Here is a 12,422-nt window from a genome sequence, read left to right as displayed (position 1 = left end):
TGTTGTGACCAGAACTGAAAGAAAATAAACTCTAAAGCATTCAGCTTCTCATATATTACAAACACAAGTACAAGGTTAATGGGGTAGAGCTTTGTGAGGGATTACTCAGTATTATGTTAATGAAGGGGCTAATGTGATTAGTATGTGTGTGTGTGCTGCTGGATGGTGAGATTACTTTTTGTGTTGAATGGCGAATAAGGTTAATTATGTTACAAATGTTAATTCATGTACATATGTGTGTGTTTTGACCTGTAACCCCTCAGTTAATAAATTATTTAGAAAAGAAAATCTGATATAGTAGTAACACTTGCTCATTTTGTCAAAACAGGACAGACTGAGGTGCATGTCCATACAGAAAGTTGAAATCAAATATACCAAAGTTGTAAACTGGTAATGTATATAAATAAAAAGGAGAGGTCTTGACTATGCAGATAGCTAGTGCCCATAAAGTGGCACAGTAAAATACATTTCATGTCCCAGAAGTTTGGTTACACAGACTATTGTACTTGCTGAGCCAGTTGGCATGCTACTATGCTTGGTGAGCTCACTGACTTTTTAGCTCACCATTGACATGCAAGCACTAGCCAAACATATTAGCTCACCAAGCTGCCTGCCTTGCTTCATCACTAATCGTACAAAAGTTGACACTGTATTTATTATACCATCAACTCCTGTCTCACCACTGGCTGCAAACCTCTTGTGTGGAGCTCCAAGTCTATATTTCTGCAGAGCAGGGTTATATAAAATGATATGGTCCAACACACCTAATTTCCATTTTGGACTCTCTGTTATCTCAAATGATGGCACTATAAAGATTGACAGTAGCACAAATCTCCCTACGGTAGCACTCTGCATGAAAGCTCTGTATGTATCGACTTACTGTAGCCTCCACGTACTAATCCTTTGTTCAGGGCGATTCTTTTGCAATCACTGCCAGAGAGCAGGAGTGGCCACTGAGACCCCCTCATCCCCCGAGGCCATCCAGAGCCACAGCCACGTCTGGTGAAAGTGCGACTCAAGCATCTCACAGCCAGGCTGTTACACCTCCATCTGGGCCCCTGAATTAAACATCAGCTAGGCAGACGAACTCCCTGCCTGAAAGCTTGAGGGACCAGGAACGGAGGCCAATTAACCCATTCCCAGTCTATTCAGACCTTACTTTGTCGCCAATTAAGAGGGCATAAAGGGGTGATAAAACAGTTGGGTTTGATTTGATATATGACAGAGAGCTGTTTGCATAAAATCTTAGTGACTCATTGGCAATGATTGCTGTCACCGTAAGCCATACTCAACTCATTAAGAATTCTCTTAACAATAAGGATTGAATCTACTTGAAATCTGATTTTCTTAATGCTTACAAATGCACCAATAATATTTTTTCCAAAACTTTAACTTTCTGTTGAAGCTTAAATACTGAAATTGGAAAATTGTGCATTGACATCACACTCTGATACATTATGTCACTATGGCATCAGACACATTCATCTTTGCCACAGTTCAGTTCCCCTTCTCCATCTCTGACACCTGTCTAGTGTGAGTAACTACAACTGCAGATGAGATAATAACAGGAAACACAGTTAATGACGGCTGCAGAAGTGAACTGAATCCGGAAACGTAGTTTCTTCTAACAGATGGAGATGATCACAGATGTGGCGCAATCACAAGCTTCTGGTCAAGTGCTTTGCTATGTTGCACAATAAAGAGGTACCATTGAGCAAATCATGTCACCAAAAATACGTCATTATTTTCCTGTCGAGAAAAATAAACAAGGTCATTATATCCCTTGTTGTTCATTATTTATACACAGTATAAATTATATTGTGAATGAGAAAAACATTTGTAGCGCAACAGGAAGCACAGAGTGGTTGATTTAGCTTTCATGGAGCAGTGCCATGTGCAGCCACAAATAATACAGAATTTACCTTCTTACTGTGCAGGTTGTAAGTATTAGGACAGTGATTTTTTTCATTGTTTAATTCTGCTCCAGCACATTAAAACAAAATACTTTCTGTGAGGTAAAAATGTAGACTTTTAACTTTGAGGGTCTGGGTGTTCACATTGTCTCCTTTCACACATGGACTACAATCCCGAAGTAATCAGGACATTACCCTGAGGAGCTATACTGTGTATGAGAATGCAGACCATCTCAATCAGTTGGACCGGACATGGATGTTACCCTGTCAGCTCCCCAGTACAAATTCAAATTAATGTCCAATTGAGCCTGTGCATGAATTGGGCAGGTCATTTTCCTGAGAAGAACAGTGAGCAAGTGGGCATGTTGATGATGTTTCTATCAAGCGACTGACACAAAACAAAATATGCAGCATCCAAGGGAGAAGAAGAAGGGTCACTTACACAAAGATGCCAACGAAAATGTCTAACTGAGGGACCAGGAACTGAACCCATGCCCAGTCTAGACAGACAATGAGATTTGGGAACTTCTGTTGGTAAGGGCCAATGATGAAATTGTGAGACAAATTCAAGGAAGGGAAAGACATTTGGTTGTATATGACCAAATTACAAACCATCTATGTGACTGTTCATACTTTTTGTGTCATGTCGTGCCTCCTGCTCACTACATCATGGGTCCACCCCTCACCTAAACCAAATAACGTTTTTGCAATAGATGAGAATGCATCTGACATGGATGATGTGTGCCATACGTCTGAAAGGGTACCTCCAAAAAATGTCCCGACCTCATTCTTATATAACGGATACTGATATTGGATAAACAATCCAGAACTCTTTAACTTTAGAGGGAAGGGAAATGGTACATTTAAAATGTCTACATGATTTAATACAGCTGAATTAAAGAGCACTTCAAATTCAATACACCAAGTCAAACAAAACTGTCTCAATACTATCCCAAGACACAAGACATTTTGGGTTCCTTCAACCACAGTGAAGAGTTTGGAAATGTCATTGCACTTGTCCATGAACATTTTTGCCTCCTGCAGTAATAAGTATCTTTCCTTGATGGGCAGTGATTTATGTGGTGTTTAAAAAAAAAGAAAAAAAAGAATGTATACAATGAATGTGATCCCTATGGATCATTATATTATGGCTTTTCCTCTGAGGATTTTTTTTTAATGCACTGATCTTTTCCTGGCAACCCAATTGCTGTGGGTGCTGAAACACAGAATGAAAAAAGCTGGGTCATGAAACTCTTCCAGTTGACAATTTTCATTGCATTTCTGTGTAAGTTTTTGTTGCCAGGTACAGTCTTGCTGACATTGATCAAAAAGGTGGCAAAATGAGAATAGGCAACTTCTTTGGCTCATGTCAGCCATGATATAAAACACAAATATACCATATGTTTGCTCTGCTCTGCTCTTTTTTTTCTTCTTTTTTTTCACCAGTTTCTATGAACCTGCTGCTTTCAGCTCAACACACACACACACACACACACACACACACACACACACACACACACACACACACACACACACACACACACACACATACACACACACATACACACACACACACACACACACACACACACACACACACACACACACACACACACACACACACACACACACACACACACACACACACACACACACAAGCACAGTACACACATGTTCCTATTTGTGAGCTGGCAGGGAAAATTCTTGAAGATATAATCTTTACAACATTTGTAACTAGGAATTCATTGCGTTCAGCTCTCAATACGCCCCCTCCAAATAGCTAACGTTTTACATCAATCTGTTCCCTCAGGGTAGGAAAAAGTGTAATGACGGTGAAACTAAAAGAAACAGGTGTTCTTGCTGTGAGTATCTTTGAAGGTGCTGAGTGTTACAAAAGGATTGTGAATCACTGCTAATTGTATGAAATTACAGTTGTGGGGTGCAAAATGAACCCATTCTAGTGTAGTTTGAGCCAACGCAGTTCTAGTAGTACTTTGGAGCATTATAGATGCCATGAATTATGGAATGACAAGGGTATTTCTAGATGTTTACTGGAAATGCTGCAGGGGATTTACAGAAATGTCACTTGATTATGATGATTGGGGTACATTTCAATTGCAAATTGTTCATAAATTACATGAAAAAAATACCAATTCAGTTTCAGATTCACCAAATATAAATGTGTATGTTATGTGTAACTTGGAGACTTGGGTGGATTAGAACCACTGAGTCTACAATTATTGGATTTGGCTGGATCTGTGGCTATTGTTTGTTAAAAGAAAAGTTGCATTTATTTGTGACTTTGTGAACAACAGCTCTTCTCTCAAGAGAATATGTATTTAAATCATTTGATTTTTAATTGACAGCATTGCCACTCCATTGTTTAGCTACACAATAAAACTAAACATTTTACAACAGATATTTACATGAAGCTAACAGCTATTACATGAAGCTTCAGCTTCATTCAGTTGCTTTATCAGAGAAGGCAGCCATGACTAAACCAATTGAGAGCAGACAAATCAAAGTAATTTGTATTCCTTGACAAGCAAAACCAATAACCATGGCAAACAATACAAAAGCCAGCAGGGAAATATCTGGCCGACAATAAATCTCCTTTAATATTATTTCAGCAGTGTAATAAACTGCAGTGTTGGCTGCACAGTGTTCGCAGAACACATGGTGGTGTCTTCCAAATCCAAATTCAGTCATTATGTGAGTAAGTATGTGAAACGTATAAGGTGTTCACCTGTAAAGTTTCATGTTGGTTTTAAAGTAATAATAACAGACTAAATGAATGCATAAATGTCAATAAATACAGAGAAGCATGTTCATCTGATTGGCCACTTGATAAATGTACACTATATACAATTTACATAACTCCTGAAATATGTGTCTTTAGCTTGCTCAGTGCTTGATTTTCTTCACCAATCACCAGCTTAGCACACAGGTTGTTTGAGCTTGTTTGCTGGAAGTAATTTTCAGTCAGACTACTACCGCTTTGTATTGTACAGAAGAGGATTAGGGCCACTGTGGGGAAAAAAGTGAGTTCTGACTTTTTTCTCAGAATTCTGAGATTAAAGTCAGAATTCTGAGAAAAAAGTCAGAACTCACTTTTTTCCCACAGTTGCCCTAATCCTCTTCCGTAGTATTGCACAGTCATTGTTTTCAATAACAAATGTAGCACCTGCTGTACCTTAAAAAGCTAGATGGCCAGATCAGGTGCTCATATAAACATTGAAAGAGGTCTTGCTCATTCTTTTGTTCATACTGACCATTAAGCGATCCTTTCCTGCTGCACTTGTAACAGATGTAGTCCTATATGTTCTGTTTATCTGAAGCTGATATAAGGCTTCAGCTATCCAAATTAGTCAAATTAAATCCTGATATCTAATCCTTCAATGTTCATTTGGGGACCTAACTATTGTGAACCTATCCCTTTAACATACCCTTTATACTCATATGCTAACATTAACAAATACTATAAGTGCCATTTAGTAATAGTAATGGGTAATGGGTTTGAGATTGAGGCACTCAGCAACTGTGCTCAAAAGTCCAGTCAACACAGTGACACCAGCCACTGTTTTGTATGGACTTTCAGGAATTTCAGAGTTTAACTGACATGCATAGTTTTGAGTGAAATATGCCAGCCAATGCCTTTTCTCTGACTTTATCAGAGGAACAGTTAATGGACAAATCAGGGACAGTTGTCAAAAATGTCTACCTTGACTTCAGCTGAACCCTTTCTTATCTCAAGCTTTATCTTTGTTACTTTTCTTTCTCCTTTTGGTTGAATATTTATAGAATTTTTCCTTCTTTCTATAAATGTTTTTCTTTGGTTAAAAATAATGTTGTGTATTGGTATTGTATTGCAATTATTATGACTGGCTATGTAATACTATACATTTACTCTGATTTTAGCCTAATCCTAACCTGCATCCTTTTCAATCCCCTCTGTTTTTGGTTTTTCTATATTCATATGTTTGTTAATGAATCGTATTCTCAACATACAGTACAGATGGAGCAAAGATATACCTGTTACCTGTGCTAGTGCGTGTTCCTTTGATTGAAATTCAATATTAAACTTTTCTCAACAACTTTAAGATTAACAAGCCGAAGAGTGACTCATAAACTGCATGGCACACTGAAGTGTTATTTTCCTCAGCCAGAGTTATTTATGACATATTGCCTCATTGTGGGGCCATCCAAACAAAGAAGTTGCACTTGCTTGAAATTGTTGCAGTTATTGCATATATAAGTCATACCTATGACTTATTCACTGAGCAGGAAATATTAGTTACCCCATGACTTTAACAGTTATTTATTGTCTATAGAGAACTGAAAGTAGACTCTTGACAAACAGAGTTTCCTTCCTTCTGGAGATTCACTTCTCTTGCAGGGCGTTAAGTTTGTTACTCATGTGCCAGTTATATTATTGGTTGCAAAGTCAGACAGGAGTGCTTCTTGACCAGGGCTTGAAAGTCATGGACTAGGAATCTGTTTAACTTCTTTTTTTAAAAAGGGAAATAATTCAACAGGACTACTCGAGGAGAACATACCATCAAAATCATGGCATGTCATGCTGTCACACTTGGAGTCATCACTTTATTGGGACTTATCAAACTCTCGGTAGCTAATAAGAACACATGTGACCTTTATGCTGCAGTTGGGCAAAATATGCCATTGGTCCACAAGGGACTAACAAAAACAGACGGGCTGAAATGGACTCATAATGGCACAATTATTTTCTACAGACAGCAAGGCAAAGTGTCGGTTGGGAAACCAGAAGACATCTCTGAGACTGGATATCTTTTGTTGAAGAACCTAAAATTCTCAAGTGCTGGGATATATGAAGCACATGTGCTCCATCCAAATAAAACATTGCAGAATACGTGGACTGGTCGACTCTGTATGATGGACATGGTATCAAAACCTCAACTCAGTTATGTCTGTGATTTCAAGTCCAGTGCTGTTAATCTGAATTGCCATGTGGCAAAACCGCAGGGTTTGGTGTTCTCATGGACTCTCGATGGAAAAACCTTAACAAGCGAAACAAAACAAACACTGAGCATATCACTGGCACATTTGAAAGGGGACAAGACCTTTACATGCAGTGTGGCAAACAAAGTCAGCAAGGAGCAGAGTGACCTTGTTCGTCCAACCTGTAAAACTCCATCACAATCACCTCCACCTTTGCTTTGTTTTACATCCAAAACTGTTGTAGCAGTGCTAGCAGGAGGATCAGGTCTTATTCTGCTTTTGCTCATCATCATCTTCATATTATGTTGCTGCCACAGACGCAACAAAATCAAGATGAGACTCAGGGGTAAAGGAGAGCTCAGGATGGTTTCGCTAAACAAGCGGGACCCTGACTCCATCAGCCCAGACTACGAGACTATGCACCCACCTGAGGACTCTCCTACTCCTCCCAGCCCCAGGCCTTCACCCAGGGTCTGTTACCAGAATGTCTCTCAGCCTGAAGTTCAGACTGAAAACAGGCTTACACAGCTATCCATAGCTGCCGAAGAACAACAGCCTTCACCAGTGCCAAAGCCGAGGACGAAGGGCCCCCAGACACCAAACGTCTGAGTCTGCCTTCAGCTTGAGGTCTAACCTGCTGAGCTCTCACTGGAATATGCTGATTTTGTTGAAGTACAAATCTTGTTTACCAAAGATGTTTAACAAATGTTTCAGGAACTAAGACAACGCTTTGTTTTTAGTTTTATGACCACACAACTGAAACAAAATGAAAAAAAATCGTACAAAAAAAGTCTTATTTTTATAACCCTCCATATTGTTTTTCACGTCATCAATAACATTTATAGACGCAGTATATTGACAATGGAGCTGTCTGTGTCAAGGATTATTGGGTTTAATCATGTAAGGAAGGATAATTTGGGGCAGAATCATCTGTTTATTCCTAGTACATTTAAATGTGATTTCATGTGAAAAGTTTTGTTTTGAAAGATTGGTTACCTGATCCCTGCTACACATTCTGATACATGAACCATGCAAGCTGAATTGCATTAAAGAGGCATCTTTCTCTTTTTTATGTTTGTTGATGATGTTATCTGTTTTATTATACATTCTTTAACCGCAGAGCAATGTACCTGTAACTTAATGTATTGGAATAAAACAATGTTTAGTCAAAAAAATATGTAAAATAGTTATGACAGCTTAGAGTTTGCATATGTAATATTGATTGTTATGGTATATGGTATATATGGTACTACTGTATCACAACATAGATCTGATCTAATTCCTCATGTCGATTTTGATCAATGCAAGAACAGTTCAGTTTGCAGTTACTCTAAAAAGATTTCTGCACTATAATCATACTGTTTGTTTATGTACATGTTGTTTGAAATAAATAGTTGTCACAAATCATATATCTCACATTTCTATGGAAAACTATAATAAGCTGCTTATTTTTGTCAAACACAGTCTTTTGTTCCTGCTTCTTACATGTCAGCATTCTTGCACTTATTAAAATTTGCTTGCTTGCAAGAAGTTATTAAAGGGGGGAAAAAATCAATAGAGGAATGGATTAGCAAAGGCAAATATCTATTATCTCCGATGGGTAAATGGTAATCCACACATGAAAGTGTTTGCTGTCTCGCCTAATGCTGTGTGACAGCCACATAATAGAATCCCCCTGAGCGTCATCGCCTAAAACTTACAAGCCAATGTCATCTTTTGTCAGGCCCTGCTCCACTCCTGCTCTCTTTACATGGCTGAAATTTCAGTCCAGCCGACAGGGATTTGGCAGTAAAGCTGGTATCTGCTCCTGGAACAATGCCATTTGTCTTTCTTGAGAAACACTGAGACTTAGCTGGCAACACACCATGTCACTTCCCCTCACCAGCTAAAAAAGAGCATGATAAACATAGACGGACAGAGCAACACTCACATACAGTACAAACACACACACACACACACACACACACACACACACACACACACACACACACACACACACACACACACACACACACACACACACAAGGGACTATATTTCATGATACAACTTAATGAAACACATCTCAGATGCCTTTGCCAGATCAGCCCTGGAAATGGAAGGGAAATACTTCTGAAATGTGTTTAATCAGTGGCTCTTGGAGTCTAGAGGATATACCCTTTTGATGTTGGAGTGTGTGTGTCCAGGAAAAGGGTCAATTACCCATGTAAAGTATTTATACTCATGTCAGATCATTCTTATTACAGTTCTCTCGTTGTCAAAGGCTGCCAAGTCTGGGGAAAGTACAAACCAAATCAGAAAATCAGAGGTCAGCTAGCGCTATGGCCTTTTTCATCAGATTTGACTGAAAACACAGAGATGATTATGACCTATTAGCATTCTTGTGCCAGCACTCCTTGACCTCAGGTCTTTTTCTGAAACTCAAAATGTACAAAGCAATGACAACTCTTATTTAGTTGAAGCCACAATCCTCCAATCAGTTCCCAATTTAATGAAAATGCAATGTGGCCTATTACTCTTGAGACTTAAATTGTGATATTATGACTCTGATTTCTATGTTGTTGAAAGTAAAATCCTTTAAAGGTAATTCAGTCTGGAAAATAAGTAGAAAGCTTGGATTGTGGTTTTGCTGAACACATCATAGTATTTTATTAAAACAGTGTTAAATCCCTTTTTAAATGCCCCATTAAGAATCACATTCACAGTATCTGTCAACACACCAGTCCTATTTATTTTTTCTCTTCCATCTCTACACCTCACACTTATTTTCATCACACACAGCACATGCAATTTGTGGATTGGCTCTGCACACTCTGCGGCTGGCTGCAACACACCAAATCAGTTTCACAAATTTGCTGAGGAATAAGGCTGCACTGATTTTTAATGGAGGTGGAGTACTTTCCAGGGCTCAGCAAGATTTAGACACTGGATGTTAGGGCTAAAGCAATGCTTAGTGCGCAGGAGTTTTCTAAATCTATAGTAACATAGACTGTAATCTGACTCATTAAAAGATTGTGTCTTTCAAGAGAAATTTGCTTTTTCATCTGACAAGTTTTGCCACACTCTGTAGCACCTCTCAACTAGGTTGCACTATCTATTTGCCCTTACTAAGATTGTGTTGTTAAGTTGTTCCTCTGTTCTTCTAACCACTAGTTTCAATCATGTGATTTACTAAATCACTCAAAAACATGTTGCCCTTCCTGTTCCTACATTTGGATGTTTGAGCTTTGCTGTGCAAAATGATGTATGTGCAAAGTTTGTTTTCACATTCATCTGCTGAAAGTGGAAAATTTCTTGCTCAGTGAAAATCCAATTTTAACAGGCAGGCTTACAAGCATGATTTGTGACCACAATTAGTTTGGAAGCCAATCATGGTCCAATATTCAACTTACACAAGTGTGATGTAGCAACTGCACATACAGTGAGAATGGACTTTACAGTGAGGTAGGTGACATGTTGTGTCCTGCTGTTCAACTTCTGAAATTGTATATATTTACATATTCATACTTTGTGGGATTTTTAATGAGAGAGAATTAGTAGATGCCATTTTGGTGGTAACTATACTTTTTTGTGGAAAAAACATATCCAACACACTTGATCTTTAAGGAACATCTAAATACCTTTATAATGTTTTAATTAGTGGATACATCTGTGCATTTGTACTTCAGTCCCTTGAAATGCAATCTGTCTAAATAAATGTCACTGCAGCATCAAAAGCAGGACCTTAACATTAGAGGGCCAAACAATAGGCTGTACTGAACTCACCTTGGTTTAGTTAGTTAGTTGGTTTAGTTAGCTACACAACAGGTATACCTAGGTGTAAATATGTAGAAATGACTAATCATGTATGAAAAAATAAATAAATTGAAATAGATCCACTTAGTAAAACATGGGTTATAACAAGGCTGCGTTTGATCTGGTAAACTTACAACACCTCCTGACATTGAAGAGATTTATTTACATGATATGTTTAGATTTATTTGATACTGTTGTTTAAGAGAATAATATGCTTAAACAACATTATTCCTATGCACATAGATCAGCACTATAGTGAGCTGAAATTTGAGGACAGATGCAGAAGGGATTTTCCAGTGTCTTTATCAGCAGGCATTTGGAATCATGGGAGATTAAAGCAGGGACCCTCCAACTGGGTGACCTTTGGTATGAGTCCTTAAAGAACCTGAAATGTATAACATGTTGCTCACATCAATTGAACACAGACTCAGTATCTTCTGCTTCTGGGAAAAGAAGGTCACCTGACATTTCCGATGAAATAAAGTGTAAACCAAAAGCTTGTATGACAACACATCCTGTCCTAGGAAAGTTTGAGTGTAGTGTGTGCTTCTTTGTCATGGTTACACAAGGGTGGCTTATTGAATCCCTGTTTATAAAAGGATTTTTTTTTTTTACCGGATTTCCCTAGCAGAGATGTTTCTCAGTCTGCTCCTTGCACCCTTGCCAAATATCCCATCGTTGTCTACTTTGACATGGTGGAAGAGACTCCTGAAGAGGCTGATTTCATGAGAAACCATGACAAATAGGCTTCCAACATGTCTCTGATCTGCAGACTAACAGTTTTATAAATTTCTTCATGGCTGACTCAAAGTTGCAAAGTGCATGGTTGGGTTTTTTTGTAACACAGCTTTGGGAGAAAAATAAAAGAGACATTTTTGAATTATCCTACAGTATGTGTTTTGTTGCTATGTCTGCCTTTTTAAAATAACTGGCCATTAAATTGAATTGAGTTCATAGATTTCATTAGTCTTCATGGAGCAGAAATCCAAACATGCATATTTTGGTACGCCTCTGTATGATGGCTTCTGCTTTTTGAGAGGCAAATTCACAATTATCACCTTAGAACCAACTCTGCAGAAGCCTAATGAGAAATTGCTGGTTGAGTCTCAAATTTGGCATCTGTGGCAGTAGTTAGGAATGCATGTATGAATCACTTTGATACCATATCATATTCCAAGGAAATGAGACTCAAAGGTCATACAGGAAGAAGAGATGGACAGAATCAATGTTTAGACCATATCGACAGCGAGTAGAATAAATATTCCAATAATTTAATTCTAATGCCTCAGCAGCTGCTCTGGGCCAAAGAAGCTGGCGTGTGAAAAGAGAAAAGGCTGGGAAAACAACAGCCCTTTGTCAGACTCAGACCTAGACAGGAGCACTGCTGCCATTTGTAGCCAGTGAAGGAATGTGACAGCACCAAGGTCTACAGACATGATACAGAACATCACTGCTCTCAGCATAAATAGATCAGCACAGCAAATAATACTGTATTGTATATTCACTGTGTAAATGGGAAATACTATGCTTTTTACTGTTATTTTTATACTGCTATAATGTCAGATATCTACACCTACTTAAACATGTTTGAAGGTCCAAAACCTGAGGTGAAAATATGTAAAAATGCTCCCTGCAGGCTTCAACCTGCTCTGAACACTTAATTTGCAAAGTTACTTCTATACTTCTTCCTCATGATGACAGATTGTTCATACCCACAAATGGCCTTTGTTGCTAAGGTT

General features: G+C 38.4%; 1 protein-coding gene across 1 annotated transcript; it reads left to right on the top strand.

Moving 5' to 3' along the window:
- Positions 1 to 6,479: 6,479 nt before the first annotated feature.
- Positions 6,480 to 8,288, top strand: LOC133982472 (hepatic and glial cell adhesion molecule-like). The gene has a single exon (XM_062421526.1). It carries the CDS (start codon positions 6,480 to 6,482, stop codon positions 7,497 to 7,499), a length of 1,020 nt encoding a protein of 339 aa, XP_062277510.1. The 3' UTR covers positions 7,500 to 8,288.
- The last annotated feature ends 4,134 nt before the right edge of the window (positions 8,289 to 12,422 follow it).

Source organism: Scomber scombrus, chromosome 6 (genome assembly GCF_963691925.1).
Source record: "Scomber scombrus chromosome 6, fScoSco1.1, whole genome shotgun sequence".
In the NCBI taxonomy this organism is placed as follows: domain Eukaryota; kingdom Metazoa; phylum Chordata; class Actinopteri; order Scombriformes; family Scombridae; genus Scomber; species Scomber scombrus.
The sequence above is the reverse complement of the archived record's forward strand: the minus strand, read 5'-3'. Positions and strand labels throughout refer to the sequence as shown.